Source organism: Belonocnema kinseyi, chromosome 8, assembly GCF_010883055.1.
Source record: "Belonocnema kinseyi isolate 2016_QV_RU_SX_M_011 chromosome 8, B_treatae_v1, whole genome shotgun sequence".
Taxonomy (NCBI): domain Eukaryota; kingdom Metazoa; phylum Arthropoda; class Insecta; order Hymenoptera; family Cynipidae; genus Belonocnema; species Belonocnema kinseyi.
Window position 1 is genome coordinate 10,895,994 of NC_046664.1, and position 22,372 is coordinate 10,918,365.

Genomic DNA, 22,372 nt, shown 5'->3' on the forward strand with positions numbered 1-22,372 from the left:
AAAAATGTCCAAATAAATGAACGAATGGAATTGCGAGCTCTATATTTTAGGAAAAATCGTTAATTCGACTCATTTATCTACTCAAAATATTTGGTGCATTTTTTTCAATAGAAAAAAAATATCCTTAAAAAATGGGGTGGCCCTATAAATATGGGACACACTGTATAACTAATTGTGATTATTTAAGAATATCTGCTGATTGCCAATTATTAAAAAAATCTTATAAACAAATACAGTTTTCGTATATCATAATGAATAGGCTCCATTTTTTTGCAGAATCGACAAAAATGTCTCACTAATGACTCCTTGCTGTCATTTTTTTAAATTAACAACTGGTAATTATTCAAACATTAGTTATAAACAAATTCAGATTTTTAACATTATTCCAAAGATAGGGCCAATTTTTGTGGGATCATATAAAAATATACTGCCAGTAACCCCTAGCTGTAATTTTGTTCAACTTGATAGAAAATATTAATTTTTTAAACAGTTTTTATAAATAAATGGACATTTGGACCATTTTTTTAAGAATAGGGTCCATTTTCATTGCGAAATCAACTAAAAATGTATCTTTAATTAATATTTCCTATGATACTTTGCTAACAGTTAAGAAAAGTTAATTATTTAAACAATTTTTATAAACAAATGTACATTTTGGTTACTTTTGCAGAAATATACTTATGTTTTTAAATGAGTAAGCTAGAAATGTAGTACCAATGACACCTTGTGGCCTTGTTTGTCCATTTAATAAGAACTGTTCATTTTTTTAAAAAAATTTATGTAAAAATGCACAGTTTGATCATTTTTTCATGAAAAATATTTATTTTCTTTGGCGATTCAACAACAAGTGACCTGCCAATTATTCTTTCATGACAAATTTTTCTAATTAGAAAAACTGTTGATTATTTAAACTATTTGAACATATTTTTGGTGAGTCCAGTAGGCACAAAGTTTGGCGACGTCTTTACGGCATCGTTACGACATTTTTACGACAACTTTACGACATCTTATGTCCATGCCGTTAAGGTGTCTTTACGATATCATAAAAAAGTCGTATGATCTGACGATGTCTTTAGGATATCGTAAAGACACCGAAACGACATGGACATAGGATGTCGTAAAGTTTTCGTAAAGATGTCGTGACGATGTCATAAAGACGTCGCCAAATTTTGTGCCCACAGGGAGCTCACCCATGAAAAAAATCGTTTCGACGCCCGTGACTACGACTCACTAACGATACATTTTTAATGGGTTCCCCAAAAAAATACCCCTATTCGTGGGATAATTTCAAAAATGTGAATATATATATAAATATTGTTTGAATAACTACCAGTTGTAGTTAATTAAAAAAAAAGTGGCACGATATTTTTGGCCGATTCTGAAAAAAATGGAGCCTATTATACGAAAACTGTGTATTTGTTTATAAAAATTGCTCAAATAATTTTTAAACAGTAGATATTTTTGTTCATCGCTATTTGGCATACATTTTACTTATATTGTATATAAAAACTGAATTTCCAACAACTAATCATTGCAAATCACAAAAAATGGCTTTTGTTCCCTCATTTGTTTAAAATATTAAAAACATTTTTTTTCTCACTCTAAACTACTGAAAACTATTGCTCGATAGTAATTGACACTGACTTAAGCTCTTCTTTAGTCGATTCGCAGATCTTAAGAAAAGGTACATCTGAAAAGTTAGGAAAAAAATATTTATTTTGTTAAATAAAAAATTTGGTTTAGCCAAATGGAAATTTCCACACCGACTCGATATACCCGAAAGCTTTTGAGAAAAATTCAAAATCCATTGAAAATTGAGTTTTAGACAGACTTTTGTCCACATAAAAGTGCTTTTGGTTACACTTTCTCCGCACGTGAGATCCGAGCTGCGCTAGTCTGCTAACTTCACAGTGACTCTGATACGTGTCTTGGTTATAACTTTTATAGGAATTGTTGGGAAAAATCATACTGCTTAAAGAAGATAGAAAGCGATAGGATTTTTGGATTTCCCGTAAATAATCGAATGTAAAAATAGTAACTAATCATTGCACATAGTTGTACTTACATTTTGAGAAGTAAGAAGCGATATGCATTCCAAAGGCAATTAGATGCGCAACGTGGAAAAATAGAAATATCCAAATAATAAATGAATTTCCATAAAGCAGAATTGGGTTGTTAAAAGCTTCTGACATCACTATTATTATTGTCGTTGTATAAAACAAGCTATATAAAATACCACTCACGAACCAGCTGCATAAGTTCATATGAAACTTTAATCCATTTAGCGCCATTAGAATCTAAAAAAATATTTGTTCTCTTGATATTTCATATAACTTAATATTGAAGAAAATAAGTATTTAAACAATTAAATTTTGAAGGGCCCCGGATTATATGGGCATAAGCGCCAAACTTTGGAAATGCGTTTTATTCACTTAAACTAGATTTTTTGGCCTAACACATGTTTTTGTATTATGGTCCAGTTCGAATTACAAGTGTATCAAAACCCAAGTATCCCCTTCCTCCTCTTCTCTTTTCAGCCTCAACTTCACTTCTCTTCTCGTCTCGAATCTCGGGCCTCTTCTCGACACTAGTCTTGAGGCTCTTCTCGAGGCTCGTCTCGAATCTTGTCGACCGAAACTATAATGGTTTCTGCCCGAGACTATGAACATCGAAAAATTAATTTTTAATAATGGTTCAACTTTCAACCCAGTAGTTGCATTTTTTTACGAAAAAGATGACGAATCGCGCGGAAGAACTTTTTTGTCAAAGAAAATCAAACACATTTAGGTTAAACAATTTTATGTGCTCTCTAAAATTCGAGTTTTGTCACTCACGTCCTTATGAACCCGGGACCCTTCAAATATATATAATTGTCAATTTTTTACTAACGTTGACTCCTATATACTTTTCGCTTGCAGAAAAATAAGCTTCCAAGCACAATGTTACAAAAAAAATTCCAACAGCTGTTATAGAAAACATTACTCTGGATGCTTCGTCACCTGAGTTTAGTTTTGCGTTTCTTCGCGTAGGCATCCGTTGTAGAGTTACCTGAAAATTTTATTTGAAATTACTTGAGTAATGATATAATTAATATTTGGAAGATGTTCTTATCATTTAAAGATAGTAACGTCCGAGTTTTTAAATTTGCAATAATTACAAATTCCGATTTTCAAACGGTTATTTTGGAAAAATAATTTCAGAAGAAGAAAAAATCTGCCTCGGCCCAGATTTGAACCGGGACCACACCACTACCCATGCGTGGAGTTGTAAGCAATTACACTATTGAACCCCCAGCAAGTCTTTTCTTGTTCTCCACAGTTACCTTTTTAGAGGAGAATACTATACGTATTTCTTCAATGCGACAAATGTACCATTTTTGATTAACCTGGTTTAACCTAATTAATATTTGGAAAATGTTATTACCATCTAAAAATATTAACGTCCGAGTAGATTAAATCTACTTTAATCAACAATGGCACATATTTCGCAGTGGAATAATACATATTATATTCCCCTGAAAAAGGTAGCTATGAAGAACAAGAGAGGATCTGCTGACGCCTTGGTGGGGCAATTATTAACGCTCCACTCATGGATAGCTGCGTTACCGGTTCGAATCCGGGCTGAGGAAGATTTTTTATAGTTATTCTAAAATTATTTATCCAAAGTAATCTTTGAACATCTAACTTTGTATTAAGGGCATGTGACACAGCTAAATACCTATATTACCGACCACAGTTTTTCAGTTCACTGAATGTTTTTTTGAACCTAAGAACTTTTTTTGTAAGTAAAATATCGAGCTGAAACTTCGGGAATGTATTAGAGTACAATAAAGTACGTTTAGGTACTGCATTTTGGTAGGAACTTCACTGGAAATTATTTTATCTTTTTTTTGAACCTCGACATTTTTTGAATGTTTGAACTTTTTTTATACATAAAATATCGGTCTCAAACTTTCAGAAATGCAAGAGCCGAAAGAAAACTATGTTTAAGTACAAAATTTAATAATAAAAGATGTAAAAAAAATATATTTCAACTATCAATTCCATCGACCTCAGCCGGTAACGTTTTACACGAAAATACGAAACCTGGCGGCCACTAGGCGAGGCTCTAGAGATTTCGTATTTTCGTGTACAACGTTACCGGCTGATGCCGTTGGAATTGATTGTTAAAATATATTTTTTTACATCTTTTATTATTAAGTTTTGTACTTAAACGTAGTTTTCTTTCGGCTCTTGCATTTCTCAAAGTTTGAGACCGATATTTTATGTATAAAAAAAGTTCGAACGTTCAAAAAATGTTGACGTTCAGAAAAAAGATGAAATAATTTTCAGTGAAGTTTCTACCAAAATGCAGTACCTAAACGTACTTTATTGAACTCTAATACATTTTCCAAAGTTTCAGCTCGATATTTTATTTACAAATAAAGTTCTCAGGTTCAAAAAAACATTCAGTGAACTGAAAAACGGTGGTCGGTAATATAGGTATTTAGCTGTGTCACATGCCCTTAATTAACATTTTTTTAATTTAGACTAAAATATAATTAAATGGTAATAATATCTTCCAAATATTAATTAGACTAGACCCATGTTGATAAAAATGCTACATGTGTTGCAGAGTAAAAATACGGATAGTATTTCTCTGTAAAAAGATAAATATGGAGCACAAGAAAAGATTTTCTGAGGCCTCAGTGGCGTAATTGGTTAACGGTTCACTCATGGACAGTGGCTTTCCTGGTTCAAATCCGGGATGGGACAGACTTTTTCTTGTTCTTCACAAATTATTTGTCTGGAGTAATCGTTTTAACGTCGAAATTTCTATTGATTAAGTAATTATTGAAAATATTTTGGACACATATTGAAACAATGGAAAAAGCTGGAAATCAATTTTAGTTACTTTTTCTCAAATTATTTTTCAGTCACTTTTTTGAAATAAAGTGACAATAGTCACTTTTTAAAATAGAATTTTTTCAGAAACATTTTAGGGAATTTAAAAAAATTCCAAAGAATTCATCCGTGAAATTTTGAAGAACTTTGAACAGTTTTAAGATATTTTAACACTCAAAAAAATGTCTGGTAATATCCACCAGAATTCTGGTTAAATATGCGCTTACTATTTTTTAAAATAATAAGGCCACATTTAACCAGACATTTTTTTTAGTGAAGAGATTTCAAATGTTTTAGGGTATTTTAAAAGATTTTTAATTTTTTAAAAATAAATTGCAAGAATTCAAAAGGATTTCAAAGGATTTTATTGTATTTTCCAAACGTCCAAAGAATTTTCATGAGCTGTAAAAATATTTTAAACCATTTTTATGGAGCTTTAAAGAACTAAGTAAAATTTTGAAATATATATAACAATTTTGTAGGATCTACGGGGCTCTATTTCTAAGAATTTTATTAAGTTTGTAATGATTGCAATGATTTTAAGGACATTTAGAAGTCTTCGAGGGATTTTAATTAATTCTCCAGGATTTCAGGAAATATCATTAGAATTTATGTAATTTCAGAGGATTTCATGATATTTTAAAGGATTTTAAAGATCTTTAAGGCATTTCCAAATGTTTTATGGCATTCAAACAGATTTCAAGAAATTTAAAATTGATGCCAATAGTTCGAAATTTTTCATAAATATATTGTCCACTTTTTAAAAAACTCGGAAAAATAGAAAATGTAAACTTAAAAAAATAATAAAATGAATGATTTTAATATGAAAGCTATAAACTAAAAAAAAACTTTAAAAAATTGAAATAGCTCCAACCGATAGTGTCGGAACTTAGATTGTCTTCATTAGATAAGGTTAAAGGTTAGGTTACCTTCCTTCGGTAAAGTAGGAACCTACATTACCCTCAACAACAAAGTAGAATTCTACATTACCTTCAGTCTGTAAAATAGGAATTTAGATTACCTTCGATCGGCCAAAGATGCTTTAAAATTAGATTTATTGTTAGGAAGCAGTGATAGTAGACCTTTAACCAAAATTGGAATGTTGAAACTAGTTTCAACTATCACCCATTGATTCTTTTTTATTGTGTTTAACTTTAATTCTAAGCTGGTTACTGCAATACAGGTGCTAGCAAGAATACAGAATTTTCTTCCGAACAATGTTTTGGCATAAGGCGGGTTTGCTATTACGCAGGATTCTGGGAATAGAACAGCTGCTTCCAAACAATGATCTTTTTCCTACTTAATTGGCTGCAGGCAATTGAGCTTTCTGATTTATCAGCTGACGTCAATCTAGATTTCTACTTTGCAGACTGATGGTAATTTAGGTTCCCGTTTTATTACCTGAATTTAATTTAAATTCCGATATTACCTACTGAAGATAATCAAGATAGTCAAGCAGCTTATTACATTATCATCGGTGGGTAAAGCAGGCTCCTAATGTATAATTTAAATACAATTTTTTTTAAATATACCTTACCAACCAGTGTCACTTTAGCATGGTCACGAATTATTATCAATTATCTGTAAATAACGTGCTCTTGTTCTTTCCTAGGTATACTACTCATAAGCTTTTTAATCGGGGAAATCAAAGTAAAAAACGACAAAAATAAAATGAAAAATGTGTACGTTTGGTTTAAAATAGAATTTCTTGAACTTGCAGTTTTAATTTTATAAGTTATCTAGTTTCAAATTTAAAGTACTAAAAACTAAATAAAGGAAAATTTTTAAAATTACTAAAATCTGAAACATTTTCCAATTGAAGAGTTCCATGTTTCGCATTATTATTATTATTAATGCTTTCCCAATAAACAATTGAAAATTAAATTTAAAAATTGGAAATAGAAAATTTTTGCATTTGTCCTTTAACAAAATGGATGCTTAAAAAGCAAAAAAGAAATTAAAGCGAAAATGATAAAAAACTAAGAAAATTAGGCAAAAATTGACTTTACAAATACTCTCAATTTAAAGATTTATAAAACAGGGACCTTGAAAGTGGTATAACTTAAAATTAGAAGCAATGAAAAGTTAAGAATACCTCAAAGTGAATAGAGGCCAAAGTGGAATAATCCTTACATTTCAAGCTCTTATAATTTATTGTACAATTTCAAATCTGAAAGAGTAAGAAATTGGGGAAATTCCAATTGGAATTAAAAATGCTTCAAGCTCTATCACATTTTAAGCAGGAAACACTCAAAGAAGAATTTCGAGTGGGCAATGTAGTAATTTAGACGGGTACAGAAAGTTATGATTGAAATTTTTCTCCTAAAGTCACTGATTAACTTTAGCGAAATTTTCTATATCAATTGTATTTAAAGTTTTTAACTATTTTTAAAAAATAGTTTTCAAATTTCCACTAAATTTTTAGTCAAAAATAACTAATTATAAGTAGAAATGTTCACTAAATCAATTTTGAACTTAAAATATTAGTAACGTTACTTTAAATTGGGAAAAATGCTAAAAAAATCTTATTAATTAATTACAATTAAGAATTTTCAATTGAAATTTTTGAAATTAAAAAAATACGATTATGAATGGTCAAAGTTCCAAATGAAAATTTTTTAGATAAAGTAAAATCAAGTTTCGTTCTGGTAAAATTTGAAAAAGGATAATATTTCGACTTGAATAAAAAGGAATTGAACTTGTATTTTTTCCAAATAAAAGTGTTTAAAATTGAATAATTGGAAACTTAAAGTTTTTGAAATTAAGAAACTTCAAATGAAAATTTCTGAAAATTGAAAATATTTTGGATTATAATTTTTTTGTATTGGATCATCTATAATTCTAAGAAACCAATTTTTTTTATTAAAAGCATTAATTATTTAATAATTTAAAATTACAAAAAAATTATGATTCAAAATTTAAGTTCATTAGAAAAATTGTTCTAAAATCGAAAGGTAAATTCAAAATGGAAATAATTTTTAATTATAAACTATTAAAATTCAATAATTTAAAAAAAAGGTTTGAAATGAAATAGTAATTTTAAATGGAAAATAAAAGAATCAAAACGTTTCTGCTATTGAGCGTTGAAAATAAAAAGAACCAGGTATTGTCCTATTAATGTTTTTTCATACTTAATCCCTTTAAAATTTAAATTATTTCAAGTAAAATTAAATCCTTTAAAAGTTAAAAACTTTTAAATTGGTATTTATACTTTAAAAAATTCAACTATTTTAATTTTAGTTACAAAATAAAACGTATGAAAGGAAACAATTGAAAATTTTACATTTAACATTAAAATTCAGAACTCTGGATTTGAAACGGTCCAAGCTAAAAGAAATTATTCAATCACAGAGGTAACAATTTCAAATTGTTGAATTTTATTTTTTTCTTACTTTTAATAACGCAATTTTTAGCTTTTTAATATTCGACACATTAATTATTATTATTATTATTATTTATTCTTGAAATTGTTCAAATTTATGAAATTAATTCTTAAGAATCTGCTAAATGATCTTAAAACTCCAACATTGTGAAATATGCAATCATCAATCTAAAAAAAATTAAAAAATTTGAAAACAGATTTTTTTAAATTCAAGTTTTTAAAGAAAAAAATCTTTAGTTTTACGGTCTCAAAAATTGAACTGTTTTAGATATTTGCATTCGAAATTAGACTTTTAAATTGAAATGGTATCCCTCTTCCCAAATTCATTCATTTTCCGGAAAAAAATAATTCCCGTTTATTTATCGTTTAAAATTAATATGGGGTCTTAAATGGGAAAAGATAATTTTTTCGAAAAAATTAAAACAGTACTTGCTACGAACCTTTTGCAAATTTATGTTTAATGAATTTTCTAAATGCCACAAAAATTGCAAAATGTTAATTTCATGTAAAATTCACGCTAAATACTGTTTTTTTTTTTTTTAATTTTCTCGAAGGTAATTATTTTTATTCTATCAGTCACAAGCATGCAAATATTTATTAAACTTATTTTTAATTATTTAAAAAATTATTATTTGTTTAAAAATTTCTTTTTCGCATGAAAATTGTTCAAAATTATTATTCCTTAGAAAAACTATACAGTTGGTGAATTTTTAGAATAATATTTCTTCTTAAACATATTTGGTAAAAAATGATTGTTTTCTAGAAAATATTATACAATTAAAGCATTTTGAGAGTAAAATATTCTTTTAACGATATTTGGCAATTATTTCAATACCTTTTCTTATCCTGTAAATCTGTAAAGTTACACTAGCGCCTCTTAATATGAAAAATGAAGATAATTCTATTTTTTTTATCTTACACCATGTGGCTTATTATGCAGTATTTGCTTATTTTAGAATTTGTACACATTTTGTTACATAACAATGTTTTAAACAGTATTTCTCAGTCCCGTTATTGATAGTTATTTTTTCAGATCGATTCCATTGACAAAGAAAATACTCTCCAGTGGGCAAAAATTTGGCGACGTCTTTACGTCATCGTAACGACATCTTTACGACATCTTTACGACACTCTATGTCCATCTCGTTTCGGTGTCTTTGCGATATCGTAAAGACATTGTCTGATCATACGACTTATTTGCGATATCGTAAAAACACCTTAACGACATGAACATAGGATGTCGTAAAGTTGTCGTAAAGATGTCGTAACGATGTCGTAAAGACGTCGCCAAACTTTGTGCCCACTGGGTCAATAATTACTTTATAATTCGTTCATTGTGTCATTAATCTCAGAAAATAATAATTTTTTACGATTTGCATGCCTAAATAAATGAAATTTTTTAAAATAATTGCCAAGTATCCTCATAAAAAACATTACTTTTAGTATTTGTTCATTGTGTCATTTGTTCCAAAAATAATAACTTTTCACGATTTACAGGCGAAAAAAAATGGTTAAAACAAATATTAACTGTTTAAAGAATTAGAATTTAGTTTAAAAATACTCAGAAATCTCTAACTTATCGAATAACAATAATTAACTTGCAGAAAATTAAAAAAAAAATGGTTTTCAGCATGAGTTTTGGTTTGGGGTGTCACAACTAAAACTTATTGGATGAAAATTATCGCATGAACATTCCTTGAAGCGTTTCAAACGAGTTGGTTTCGCACTATAGTCTTGTTTAATAGTTATTTTTTTCACTGCGTTTTCCCACTTTTGTAGAGGGGTGAACATTTAATGTAGGGTATATTCTGCGAAGAAAATATTTTGTATAGGAAAGTACAATACACTGGAACCTGGATTTCCGTAAACTAGATTTATGCGTCTCTAGAATTGAAGGCCACGTTTTTTTCGATCAGAAATGTTGCGGGGCCGAAAGAGAAGCGTGGCTCAGAAGGCCGAATTTTCAGCGCGTTAGTTGCATCGAGTTGCTTCATGCGTCCAAATCCAACAGAAATGATTCATACGGCTCTGTCTATTTACGCACACATTCAGGTTCTAATTTATTATTCAATCCTGTTTATAAAATTTTTTTTCTAGCAGATGAATATTAAATAATAAAATAAATGCTTATAATATAATAAAAATATATGAATAAGAAAAGAAAATATGGATAAATATCTGCAAGTATTACGGAAATATATGATAGAATAATAGATTAGTAGAAAAAGAATTTAAGTTTATCTCTGGTCAAATGAGGTCAAATGAGTCGCGAGGGACATTTCAAGCCAATTACTCATTGTAAATTCAAGAAATTTAAATTAGATTAAAATCAAAATTTTTTATCTTTTTTCAAATTACAATAGGAACATCTTATGGTGGTAGCCCAAATTTGGTCTTTTGATTTTTGTTTCTATTTTCAGGAATTCTGCACATTAATCTAGAATTCCTGTGTTACTTATGCAAGCAACACTTTCGTTCCCCAAAACCCCAATGGGCACCAAATTTGGCGACGTCTTTACGACATCGTTACGACATCTTTACGACAACTTTAACGTTAACGACATTGACATAGGATGTCGTAAAGATGTCGTAAAGATATCGTAACAATGTCGTAAATACGTCGCCAAACTTTGTGCCCACTGGGACAGCTACGAGCCAGGTCGCTGATCATTCTCTCTAACAATTACCCCACGCGAATAGCTTCACAAAGTCATCACGTATCATATTATTAATTTAATATATTGATAGAAATGGGTAATTACCTTGCGCGTAAATGAAGCATGTGGAGCTGACATATTAATAAAAGCTTCATCGATGCATATTTGTGTTTGCACGTATGGAATAATCCTCACAAAAATGTATTTAACATAATAATAATTATAACCTCGGAAAACACCTCCTAATACATTAGTTGGAGTGTCGTAAGAAGATCTCAGGGTATAATCAAGGTATTTATCAGAAGCGTATTCATCATAATGAAATATGATGGCAAGAATTTTAGCATGAAAATCATAACCGTTATCAAAAGAATGCTTTTTCAACATTTCTTCTTCTGAAGGAAATCCAGTGACATCTGCAAATAATGTTATATTTTTTACTAAAAGTTTTATTCGTTCGAATAAAAGACAAACTTCAGAAGTTGGAGTGGCTAAAAAAAAGTTGTTTTTTTTTATTGGAGGTGGCACCGCTCAAAAAAGGCACATATGTGAAGTTTTTTGAGGGGTTTCCTGTCAAAAGAGAAAAAACTTTTTTATTAACAAAATGAATAAAACATCTTTTAATTATTATAGATTAAAAGAAAAAGATGTCAATTATTATATTGTGAGCCGTTCAAAAACTACTATACACTACCGGGGGGGGGGGGGGGGGGGGGGGGGCAGAATTTGACATATACATGGAAAATACAACAATGAATAAAAATGATTTAAAATGCTTGAAAAAATTAAAATTAGTTATTTTATTTCACTCGTGAAGTATCTAAATTTCCCTTTTGTTTTTAAAGAATCTCTTTTCTCTCTGTTTTTCTAAAGCATCCACTATTTGGATGAGGATTGAGCTGTTTTGTTGAAGGTTTATATATTTGCTTGAAAATCAATTTTCTTAACCAAAAATGTATAAATTACATTTTTAACTAAAAAAATGATCATTTTTAGTTCAAAAATAATTTATTTAGTTAAAAATGTTTTTTTGTGTGTTAAAAATGATTTACTTTAACTGAAAATTTAACTCTATCATTACTGGTTTAAATTGATAGTTTTATTTGAAAATTCAGCTATTAAATTTTTTGTTGAGAATTTACGATTTTTGTTTGTGTATCATTTGTTTTGTTGAGAAATAGTTTTTTATGGCTTGACAATAATTTATTTCATTGGAAATTTAACTATTAAATCATTGGTATCTAATTGATCGTTTTTAGTTCAAAATTGAACTGCTAGGTTGAGAATTATTTTGTTGTTGTTAAAAATTCTACATTTGATTACAGATTGAACTACAGAATAATAATATTGCACAATTGTAAGAGCCCAATTCACGTAAACAAGTTAAAGGTTATTCATAACGAGAAAGACAAAAATGATTTATTGATTTCTTATAAATAAATATTCATTTCATTTTTAATGTGCAAAAAATGAAGGTGTATAGGCAAAAATTGATATGAAGGGCTACCCAGTGGGCACTAAATTTGGCGACGTCTTTTTGGATTTTTTTAACGTAACTGGAAATTCAAACAAAAAATTTTTCTCTCAACAATGGCAAATTACTTCAATAATTGCAAAAGAAACAGAAATTTCACAAATTTATTTTCGAAAAAAATGGTTTAAATAAACAAAACTTATTTAAGCAAATAAGAATTTATTACAAAATAAGTTATTAGTATCTAAATGACGTAGACATTTAATAATCAGCAGAAAAGCTAACTAATTTTTTTTTTAAACTAGAGTTTTATACCTCTGTTCGAAAAAAAGTTACAATTAAATAATAATTAATTGTTTAAACAGATAACAAATGCTTAAAACAAAGATCATTATCCTAAAAATGTAAAATTGTCCAATCAAACATAAAAAATCTACCTTTCAATGAGTGAGTTGAAAAAAATTATTTAAACAAAAATAAATTTCTTAAACAATTTTTAATTAGCTGAAAAATACTTGAAAACATTCCACTCGACAAACAAAAATAATTAATGGCAAAAAAAGGAGGGGGGGGGGCTCTATAAAGGGGGGTCGGGGGAATAAAAATTTAAAGGAATTTAATGAAAATGATTGATTAGAGCCCCCCCCCCCCAATAAATTTTTAATATCTTCCGCAAGCCAAGTTTAAATCCAGCAACCTGAATCCCATTTTTTCGAAAACCAAAATTTTACCATGTTAATCTTATGGGATTTTCAGGGCCTTTGCGGAACGTCTTAATATTAACCGAATTGGCTCAAACTTAGAGGGAATTTTTTTCCGGCCACCTCACAAAGTGTGGGGGGGGGGGGCGACATGCCTTCTAATCCAAAAAAAAATTCAACAGGTATGATTTTGGACCACCCTAATGGACACACACCCACACGCAAGCGCTTGCATACTCGATAATACCAAACGGTACAGGAACTGCCTATCTACTTCTATCTATAAGGAAGCAACAAATCATCCTTGCTTTTCACGTAACGAATAACCTTGAACCTGTTTACGTAAATTCGGCTCTTACTATTGTGCAATATTATTATTCTGTGACGTGATTAGGATCCTATGAGAAAGCTCAGCAGAACCGTCTCGATGACTGCCTCCCCATTGGGCACAAAATTTGGCGACGTCTTTACGACATCTTTACGACAACTTTACGACCTCCTATGTCCATGTCGTTAAGGTATCTTTACGATATCATAAATGAGTCGTATGATCTGACGATCTCTTTACGATACAGCAAAGACACCGAAACGACATGGACATAGGATGTCGTAAAGTTGTCGTAAAGATCTCGTAACGATGTCGTAAGGACATCGCAAAATTTTGTGCCCACTGGGTCACATCGGTACATATAGAAACAACCACACGCAAGTGCGTATGCGCTTGATAATACTAATCGGTCCAGAAACTGTTTGTCTGCTTTTATTTATGAGAAAGCAGTAAATCATCATTGCTTTTCTCGTAATGAATAAGCTTGAACCTGTTTATATGAATTCGGCTCTTACACGGAGAAAAATGGATGTTAAAATGTAAATGTTCAAAGGGTAAGATTGTAGCACCTAATACGCAGATAATCATGCCAAAAATTTTATATCTTTTTGAGATGTTAGGCGTTTTTTTTGTTAAACTGAAACACTTTCAGATGTTAAAATCGTTCGAGCGCATGCGCATCGCGCAATGCAATTTCATGACTATATTTGAAAGCTATACATATTCAATATTAAAATTATGAAATATTACAATTTTGGAACATTTCCAAAGAATAAAAATAAGATGTCTTTAAATAAAATTGGATAACGACTTTTTTCTTTCTAAAGAAGGGAGCAGCGATCTTATGTTTTAGGTTTATTGACTTAACACATTTGACAAAAGGTTTGTAAATTTGAAATAAAATTTGAGTTTAAGTAACTTAAAATAGATAGAATATTTAATGCAGATTAGAGATCATCCATTCTCCGATTATTTATCCCCGTTTTTATTTTGAATTAGGAATATTGAATATAACCTCCACTTTACTGAATGCACCATCTGGTCGACATTGTATACCCTTTATCTGTTTCTCGTTCGTGTACGAACATTAAAGTTTAATTTTAATTTAATTTAAATTTAATTTAATTTTAATTTTAATTTAATTTAATTTAATTTAATTTAATTTAATTTAATTTTAATTTAATTTACAGACGTAATTGGACATAACCATATATGTAATATCTCGGATATTTCTGTTAAATATTCTGGATGTTAGAGGATAACATTTCACTTTTTAAGATCTACATATGTTAACATCCAACATTTAGTTTGTTGTCCTATAGTTAAACATATAATATGTTAACCCTGAACATCTAGATTTTATTTTTGAACATCCATTTTTCTCCGTGTACTATTGTGCAATATTTTTATTTTTCAACGTGATCAGGATTCTATGATAAAGCTCAGCAGATAAATCTCGATGGCTGCCTCACATGGGTACATATACCATAGATACACCCTCACGCAAGTGTGCAACGCGCTTGATAATACTAATCGGCCCAGAATCTGATAATCTACTTTTATTTATGAGCAAGCAGCAAATCATCATTACTTTTCTCGTAATGAATAAGCTTGAACCTGTTTATATGAACTCGGATCTTACTATTGTGCAATCCTAGTGGGCACAAAATTTGTCGACAACTTTACGACATCTTTACGACAATTTTACGACATCCTATGTCCATGTCGTTTTGGTGTCTTTGCGATATCGTAAAGATATCGTAAAGACACCTGAACGACATGGACATAGGATGTCATAAAATTGTCGTGGAGATGTCGTAACGATGTCGTAAATACTTCGCCAAATTTTGTGCCCACTAGGATATTATTATTCTGTGACTTGATCAGGATCATATGAGGAAGCTCAGCAGAATCGTCTCGATGGCTGCCTGACATGGGTACATATAGACACACCCACACGCAAGTGCGTACGCGCTTGATAATACCACTCGGTTCAGAAACTGCTTACCTGCTTTTATTTATAAGAAAGTAATAAATCATCATTGCTTTTCTCGTAATAAATAACCTTGAACCTGTTTACGCGAATTCGGCTATTACAAGTCTGACGTCATTAGGAACTTCCTAATAAAAAAAAAATAATTTATTTAATTGAAAAATGTTGTTTTTGTTTAGTTGAGAATGATTTATGTCAACTGAAAATTTTTGCAATTTCACTACTAGTTGGAAATTTATAGTTTTTATTTGAAAATTCAACTATCTGTTTGAAAATTTATGTTTATTGTCGAAAATTCGTATTCTTTGGTAGAAATTGATCTTGTTCATTAAAAATTCAACTGGTTGGCTGAAAGTCAAAACACTTTGTTAAAAATTCATTTTATTAGATAAGATTTATCTCTTTGGTTAAGAATGTAATTTTTTTGTTAAAAAAAAGTATTTTTTTGGTTGAAAATAGATTTGTTGGTTAGCAAATTTACCTTAATCCCGTTTTTGGTGGAAAATTGATCGAATTTAGTTTTAAATACAACTACTTCGTTGAAAATTAATTTTCTTTTGTTCAAATATTCATCTGTTTTGGTACAAATTTTATTTTTTTCTTTGTTGGTAATGAAACTTTTTAGTCGATAATCCATTTTTTTATTTGTTGAAAACTTAACTTTTTTGCCCAAAACACATTTTTCTAGGTTGAAAATTTGTTCTCTTTTGGTTAAGAATGCCATCGTTTAAATGATTGGATTCTGGTTGAGCATTAAACAATTATGTTGAAATTTTGTATTAGTGGTTGAATAGAACTGCTTATTATTTAAAATAAAAATACTTTCCAATTGTTTTTTGAAAATTCAAACATTTTGTTACAAATTTAACCATTTTGCCGAAAATTGTCTTTTTGGACAGAAAATTCGTCTCTTGTGATTTAAAATTTATATTACTTCATTAGTTATATTCGTCTTTTTGGTAGAATATTCATCTTCTTAATTAAACATTCTTTTTTTTTTAAATGAAATACTTAGTTGAAAGTTGAAGTATTTCGTTAGAATTAACTTTTTTTATGTTGGAAACTAATTTTCGAAATTGAAAATTTATATATTTCCTTTCTTGAGAAATGAATTTATTTTTTAGTGTAAAATTCAATTATGTGTTTGAAAATTTATCTTCTAAATAGAAACTTAATCTTATTGGTTGCGAATTAACCTTTTTCCTTTAAAATTTGACTGTTTTGTAAAAATGTCGTACTTTTTGCAAACAAAAATGAATACTCAACCAAGAAGATTTATATTCTACCAAAACGACAAAGCTTAAACAAGAAAGTTGAATTTTTATCCTTGAAAGATTTTTAAGTTAAACCATACAAAATATTGTTGAATCTTAAAACTATAAATACATTTTGTCGACAAAGAAGTTGAATTTTCAACAAAAAAACATTTTTCAGTAAAGAACGGAGAAAAATAATTGAATTTTCAAATCAAAAAGATGAATTTTCTAGGAAGATTAATTTTCTACAAAAAAGACGAATTTTCAACAAAAAAGAATTACTTTTTAGCAAAATTGCCCAGTGGGCACAAAGTTTGGCGACGTCTTTTCGACATCGTTACGACATCCTATGTCCATGCCGTTAAGGTGTCTTTACGATATTGTAAGTAACTCGTATGATCTGACGATGTCTTTACGATATCGCAAAGACACCGAAACTCCATGGACATAGGATGTCGTAAAGATGTCGTAAACATGTCGTAACGATGTAGTAAGGATGTCGTAACGATGTCGTAAATACGTCGCTAGATTTTGTGCCCACTGGGTGTTGATTTTTCAACGAAATACTACATCTTCAACCAAAAAAGGTTTATTTTAAACCAAAAACGATGAATTTTCAATCCAAAAGGACGAATCTGTATAAAAATAATTAAAATTTGCACCCCAAATATGACCTTCTCAAAATAAAAAGAAAACTTTTTTACATTGGTTCATTTTGATTAAAAAATCATCTACCTTGGTTAAACAGAAATTTTCTTTAATGAAGGTTTAGTTATTTTATCGAAAATTCAACAATTTCGTGAAAAAATCGTTCTTTTTTTGGTTGAAAATTCAACTGTTTGGTTTAAAACTAACTTTTTTGTTTAAAATTCATATTTTCGGCTTAAGAATACAGCTTTTTTTGCAGAAAATTCGACTTTTTGACTTCAAAATTAAACAGTTTGTTGCAAATTAAACTATTTGGTTAAAAATTGATCTTTGTTTGGAAAATCCAATCAAAAATCCAAAACTCGTCTCGTTGGATTCCAAATTAGTCTTTCTCAGTCAAAAAAGAAATTTTCTTGGTTGAAGATTCAGTTATTTTGTCGAAAATTCAACAATGAAAAAAAATATTTCTGTTTCTTTAAAAATTTAACTATCTGGTGTCAAATAAACTTTTTCGTCAGAAATTCAGCTTTTTTGTCCTTTTGGATTAAAAATTCATCGTTTTTGGTTAAAAATGAACTTTTTTTGTTTGAAGACTTAGTTATTTTGTTTACAAATTCCGCAATATTGTTTTAAAAAATCGTTCATTTCATCTGAAAATTCATCTTTTTGGTTTAACATGAAATTTTTTGTTAAAAATTCATATTTTCAAGTTAATAATTCAGCTGTTTTGCAGAAAATTTGTCTTTTTTAACTAAATAGTTTAATTTTCTAACAAAGTGTTGATTTTTCAATGCAAAAAGACCAATTTTCCACAAAAAGCTAAATTTTTGAGAAAAAATTCATTTCAAACAAAATAGTGAAATTTTCAACCAAAAAGAAAGATTTTGTAACAAATTGGTTGAATTTCCGACAAAATAACTGAAGCTTCAACGAAAAAAAAGTTTTGTTTTCATTAAGAAAGATGAATTTTTAATCCAAAAGAAAGAATTTGTATGATAACAATTAACAATTCCATCAAAAAGATAATTTTATCAAAATCGTTGTATTTGACATTTGAACAGAATAGTTTAATTTTCCAAAAAATAATTATATTTTCAACAAAATAATTTAATTTTTAAGCAAATATTAAATTTTCAACCAATTAGATGGATTTTCGACAAGAAAAATAAATAATTTCTGACCGAACTAATTCATACAACCAAATACAAAAAAAATGATAAAAATTTTTTTTCATCCAAGAAAGATTTTTTAGTTGAAAAAGAAAAAATATTGTTGAATCTTCAAAACAAAAATGAAAATGTTAAATTTTTAATCCAAAAAATTAATCCTTAATAAAAAAAAAGGAATTTTTAACAAAGAAGTTCTATTTTCAACCACGTGGTTTCATTTTCACCCAAAAAATATTTTCCAGTTAAAAAAAAAATGCCTACATTTCCAAGCCAAAATGACGATTTTTCTACAACAAAGTTCTATTTTCAACCTAAAAATATGAACATTCAACAAAAAAAGTAAATTTTCCACAAAAAGTATGAACTTTCAAACAAAAAGAGGATTAACAATGAAGATTAATATTCTACAAAAAAGGCGAATCTTCAATAAAAAGTTGAGTTTTCATAAATGAAAAATTTTCCACTGCGGGAAAGAAAAAAAATAGTTGAATTTTCTCGAAATCAGTTTTATTTTCAAGTAAAAAAATGAATATGCAACCAGGAAGAATAATGTTCTACAAAAAAAGAATTACTTTTCAACAAAATTGATGATTTTCAATACAATAAATAAATCTACAAAAAAAGTTTATTCAATCAAAAATGAAGAATTTATATCAAAACATAAAAATTTTCTACTAAAAAGATGACTATCAAAATAGTTGAATTTTCAACAAAGCTGTTAATTTTACACCAATACTGACGGCTTCTCTACCATAAAATATAAATGTTCAGGAAGTTTAATTAACCAACAAAACTATTTTTGTTAACCAAATAATTTAAGCCTCAAACATATAGATGAATGTTTAATTCAAAAAGCTGAACTTTCAACAAAAACAGAAGCTATTTTTAAAGAATAATTAAAATTGAATTGAATGTTCTGGGTATAAATTGATTTATTATTATTAATTCATTTATTTTCATATTATTAATTTGTTATATTAAACAAAATGGCTTGTCTCTATTTTTGTAAAATTCACCCTATTACGTTTCTTGTTTTCGTAGTTTTTTAACGACCCCTTATTGTATAATATTTTATATTTAATTTTTTATAATATACTAAATATTATTATAGACTGGTTGAATTTTTGTCTTATTATACGTACTCGCAGGCTGAATCGAGAGACACTGTGTGGTTTGCTTCATCAGTTTCCTAGTGAAATTATTTTCTGGTGCATAATAGAGACGAACTTCATCAAATTCTAAAAGACTTTCCTTCGTCATCGTCTCTATAGGATAATATGTAACATTTTCGTTTTCTTTTCGAACCCAAGGTGCCGATCTGATTTTTTGCAAAAGCAGAAGTATACACACGGGCAGCAAAATTTGAAGAAAAAGTGCCACTTTCCAATGTCTCTTTCGAATCAAATAATTCTTCCACAACAACAAACGAAAAATTCTCCACTTTTCCTCCATGGTCCCACTCACTGCACCAAACCAATTTCACCCGTTTAGAATAATATTTAAGAAAAGTTTAAGAATTTTTCCGATTGTAACTCCTGTTTTTTGAAACGCCTCTTCACCTCGAGCGCAAATGTACTACTGAACAGACTTCTCGAACAGATAGCCTTTATCTAGAAAAACATCACTGGCCGGACTTGAGTCCAAAGCAGATGCACTTTTAAACTGCATTTAAATTTATTATTCGGGTCATAAAACATATTGTTTGAAGCTTCCTTTTTTTGGGCTGGTTTGTTCTTGCAGAGAATCAGATTAGAAAATGTTACTGATCTCTAGAGGCGATGACAGGGGCAAATATAGTTTAAAGTTATTGCGTGAGTTGATATTTCAAGGTTGCTGCAGATTAAGAAATTAGCTTAATCGCAGAGGCGTTGCGACGAATAGAACAATTTTCTTCTATTAAAATCGGTACATCTTGTGTCAGACTGGTCGGACGAGAAACTTATTATTGTCAAAACATAGCCACGTGACTAGTGTGCTGATAAGAGACTTACACCAATGTGATACAGAATGAATGCATCCGGATGCAGCAATTAACAATAAAGATGCAAGTGACTGACCTCTGATGAGAGTGGAACGAAATAATTTTTGTTTCCAATTACCTCCAAAGGGGCCGTCCATTGAATTAAGTAGTCAATTTTTGTCGGGGCAGTCTTGCGGAACGAACATGTTACTTAAATAAATAACGCGAGAATTCTAGATAAATCTAAAAAAATGCCAAGTTTGAGCGCGCATGGCGCGCGCGTATACACTCTCGCGCTTTACGCTCGTTTTCGTACTTTTAATGCGTACACTTTAAGTAAACTTTTTCAAATATTGTAAATACTATAACTTAAATCGAAAACTGTGATTTAAACTTCTGAGGAATTGCAGGCATAAATTGTAACTGCATTTTTTCGATTTGATTTTAAAGAAGGTTCTTAAAGCACCTACTCAGTGGGCATAAAGTTTTACGACGTCCTTACGAAATCTTTACGACAACTTTACGACATCCTATGTCCATGTCGTTAAGGTGTCTTTACGATATCGTAAATAAGTCGTATGATCTGACGATGTCTTTACGATATCGCACAGACACCTTAACGACATGGACATAGGATGTCGTAAAGATGTCGTAAAGATGTCGCCAAATTTTGTGCCCACTGGGTACGGCTTTGAGGATTAAATTCTCATTACGAAACTCGCGTTTCGCGCTCGATAATTCGTGTCCACTTGAAAAACTTCATCAAAATAATTGGTAAATCTTGTTAAGATCTACTCAAAATAATGTTTTAAACTTATGGATCACTTAAAAAATCAAAATTGCATATTTCATGAATATGATCCACTTTTTGAACTTTTGTCTCATTGAAAAATTTCATGATAATAGCTTAGAGAAACATATATTTTACATCTAGTAGAAATTTGAATTGATAGTTCTGAACCTATTAACAATTTTTTTTTCCTTTTTTAGAAAATTTGAAATTGTTGAAAAGAATATAACTTTCTGATGTTTTATCGAATTTAAAAATGTCATTAGGATAATTTGCAATTCTTTTTGACGCGCATGAATTGAAATGAAATTTTTTAATTCTCTAAATTTTTTAATTTTGGTTGGAAATATCTGCTTAAGGAACTTAGCCTTCATTTTGGAAACTACATATAAGAATTGTATCAAAGGCTGACTTGATTGGAGAAATCCTTCAAAAGTTAGCGTGGCTATAACATTCAGGTAACCGTACATACAGACATACAAACAGACAGACAGACACCGATAAAATTTTATGATTTTTGGATTCTGTGAGTGCGGAAACGTAAAGATCCGTTAAAAACCAGAGATCGAAAATTTGGACGATTACATTACACTCTCATGAATGACAATGTACAAATTTATACTTGTAAAAACTTGTAAATTTATAATTGTAAAAGTTGGTTAGACACTCGGACTTCACTTCAGAGGTCCGGGGTTCGATCCCTGAGCCGGTACCTCTGGAAATTTTTCAATGTACCTTTACCGAGGTTCTGGTGGTTCGGAACCCACCTTAAGCTGTAGGTCCCCCCATCGTGAACTTCACTACAACCCAGTCCGTCAATAAAAATCCAACTCTAATATAAAATGCCTACGACATGTTGGGCAGTATAAGCCTGTGACAAAAGTTCAACACAGATATGTTAAACAAAAAATATAATAATTTTGGGCTATTTTTTAAACCTCCCTCCTAATCCACTTTTTAAAGATCGTAGTAGATAACTTATTGAATTCCATATGAAACACTTTAAATTACTCATTTTTCAAGCAAAACAGTTTTTCTACTAAGAGACGAATTTTTAACAAAAAATTTGAATTTTAAACCGAAATAAAACAATATTTTAACAAATTGTTGAATTTTCAACAAAGTAATTAA

General features: G+C 29.4%; 1 protein-coding gene across 3 annotated transcripts in view; it reads right to left on the minus strand.

Annotated features, from left to right (window-relative positions):
* The window catches only part of LOC117177874 (phospholipid-transporting ATPase ABCA1-like), a 38,873-nt gene extending 18,518 nt beyond the window's left edge, over positions 1-20,355 (minus strand). For all 3 annotated transcript variants that reach the window (XR_004467771.1, XR_004467770.1, XM_033368916.1), the window contains exons 1-4: positions 19,634-20,355; positions 11,028-11,338; positions 2,890-3,048; positions 2,066-2,297 (exon numbers count right to left, since the gene is read on the minus strand). Coding sequence is in view for 1 of the 3 variants with exons in the window: in XM_033368916.1 (XP_033224807.1) it covers positions 2,066-2,297; positions 2,890-3,048; positions 11,028-11,338; positions 19,634-19,943 (1,012 nt within the window). In the remaining 2 variants the exon portion in view is untranslated. The remainder of the gene's footprint in view (positions 1-2,065; positions 2,298-2,889; positions 3,049-11,027; positions 11,339-19,633) is intronic.
* Positions 20,356-22,372: the final 2,017 nt, after the last annotated feature.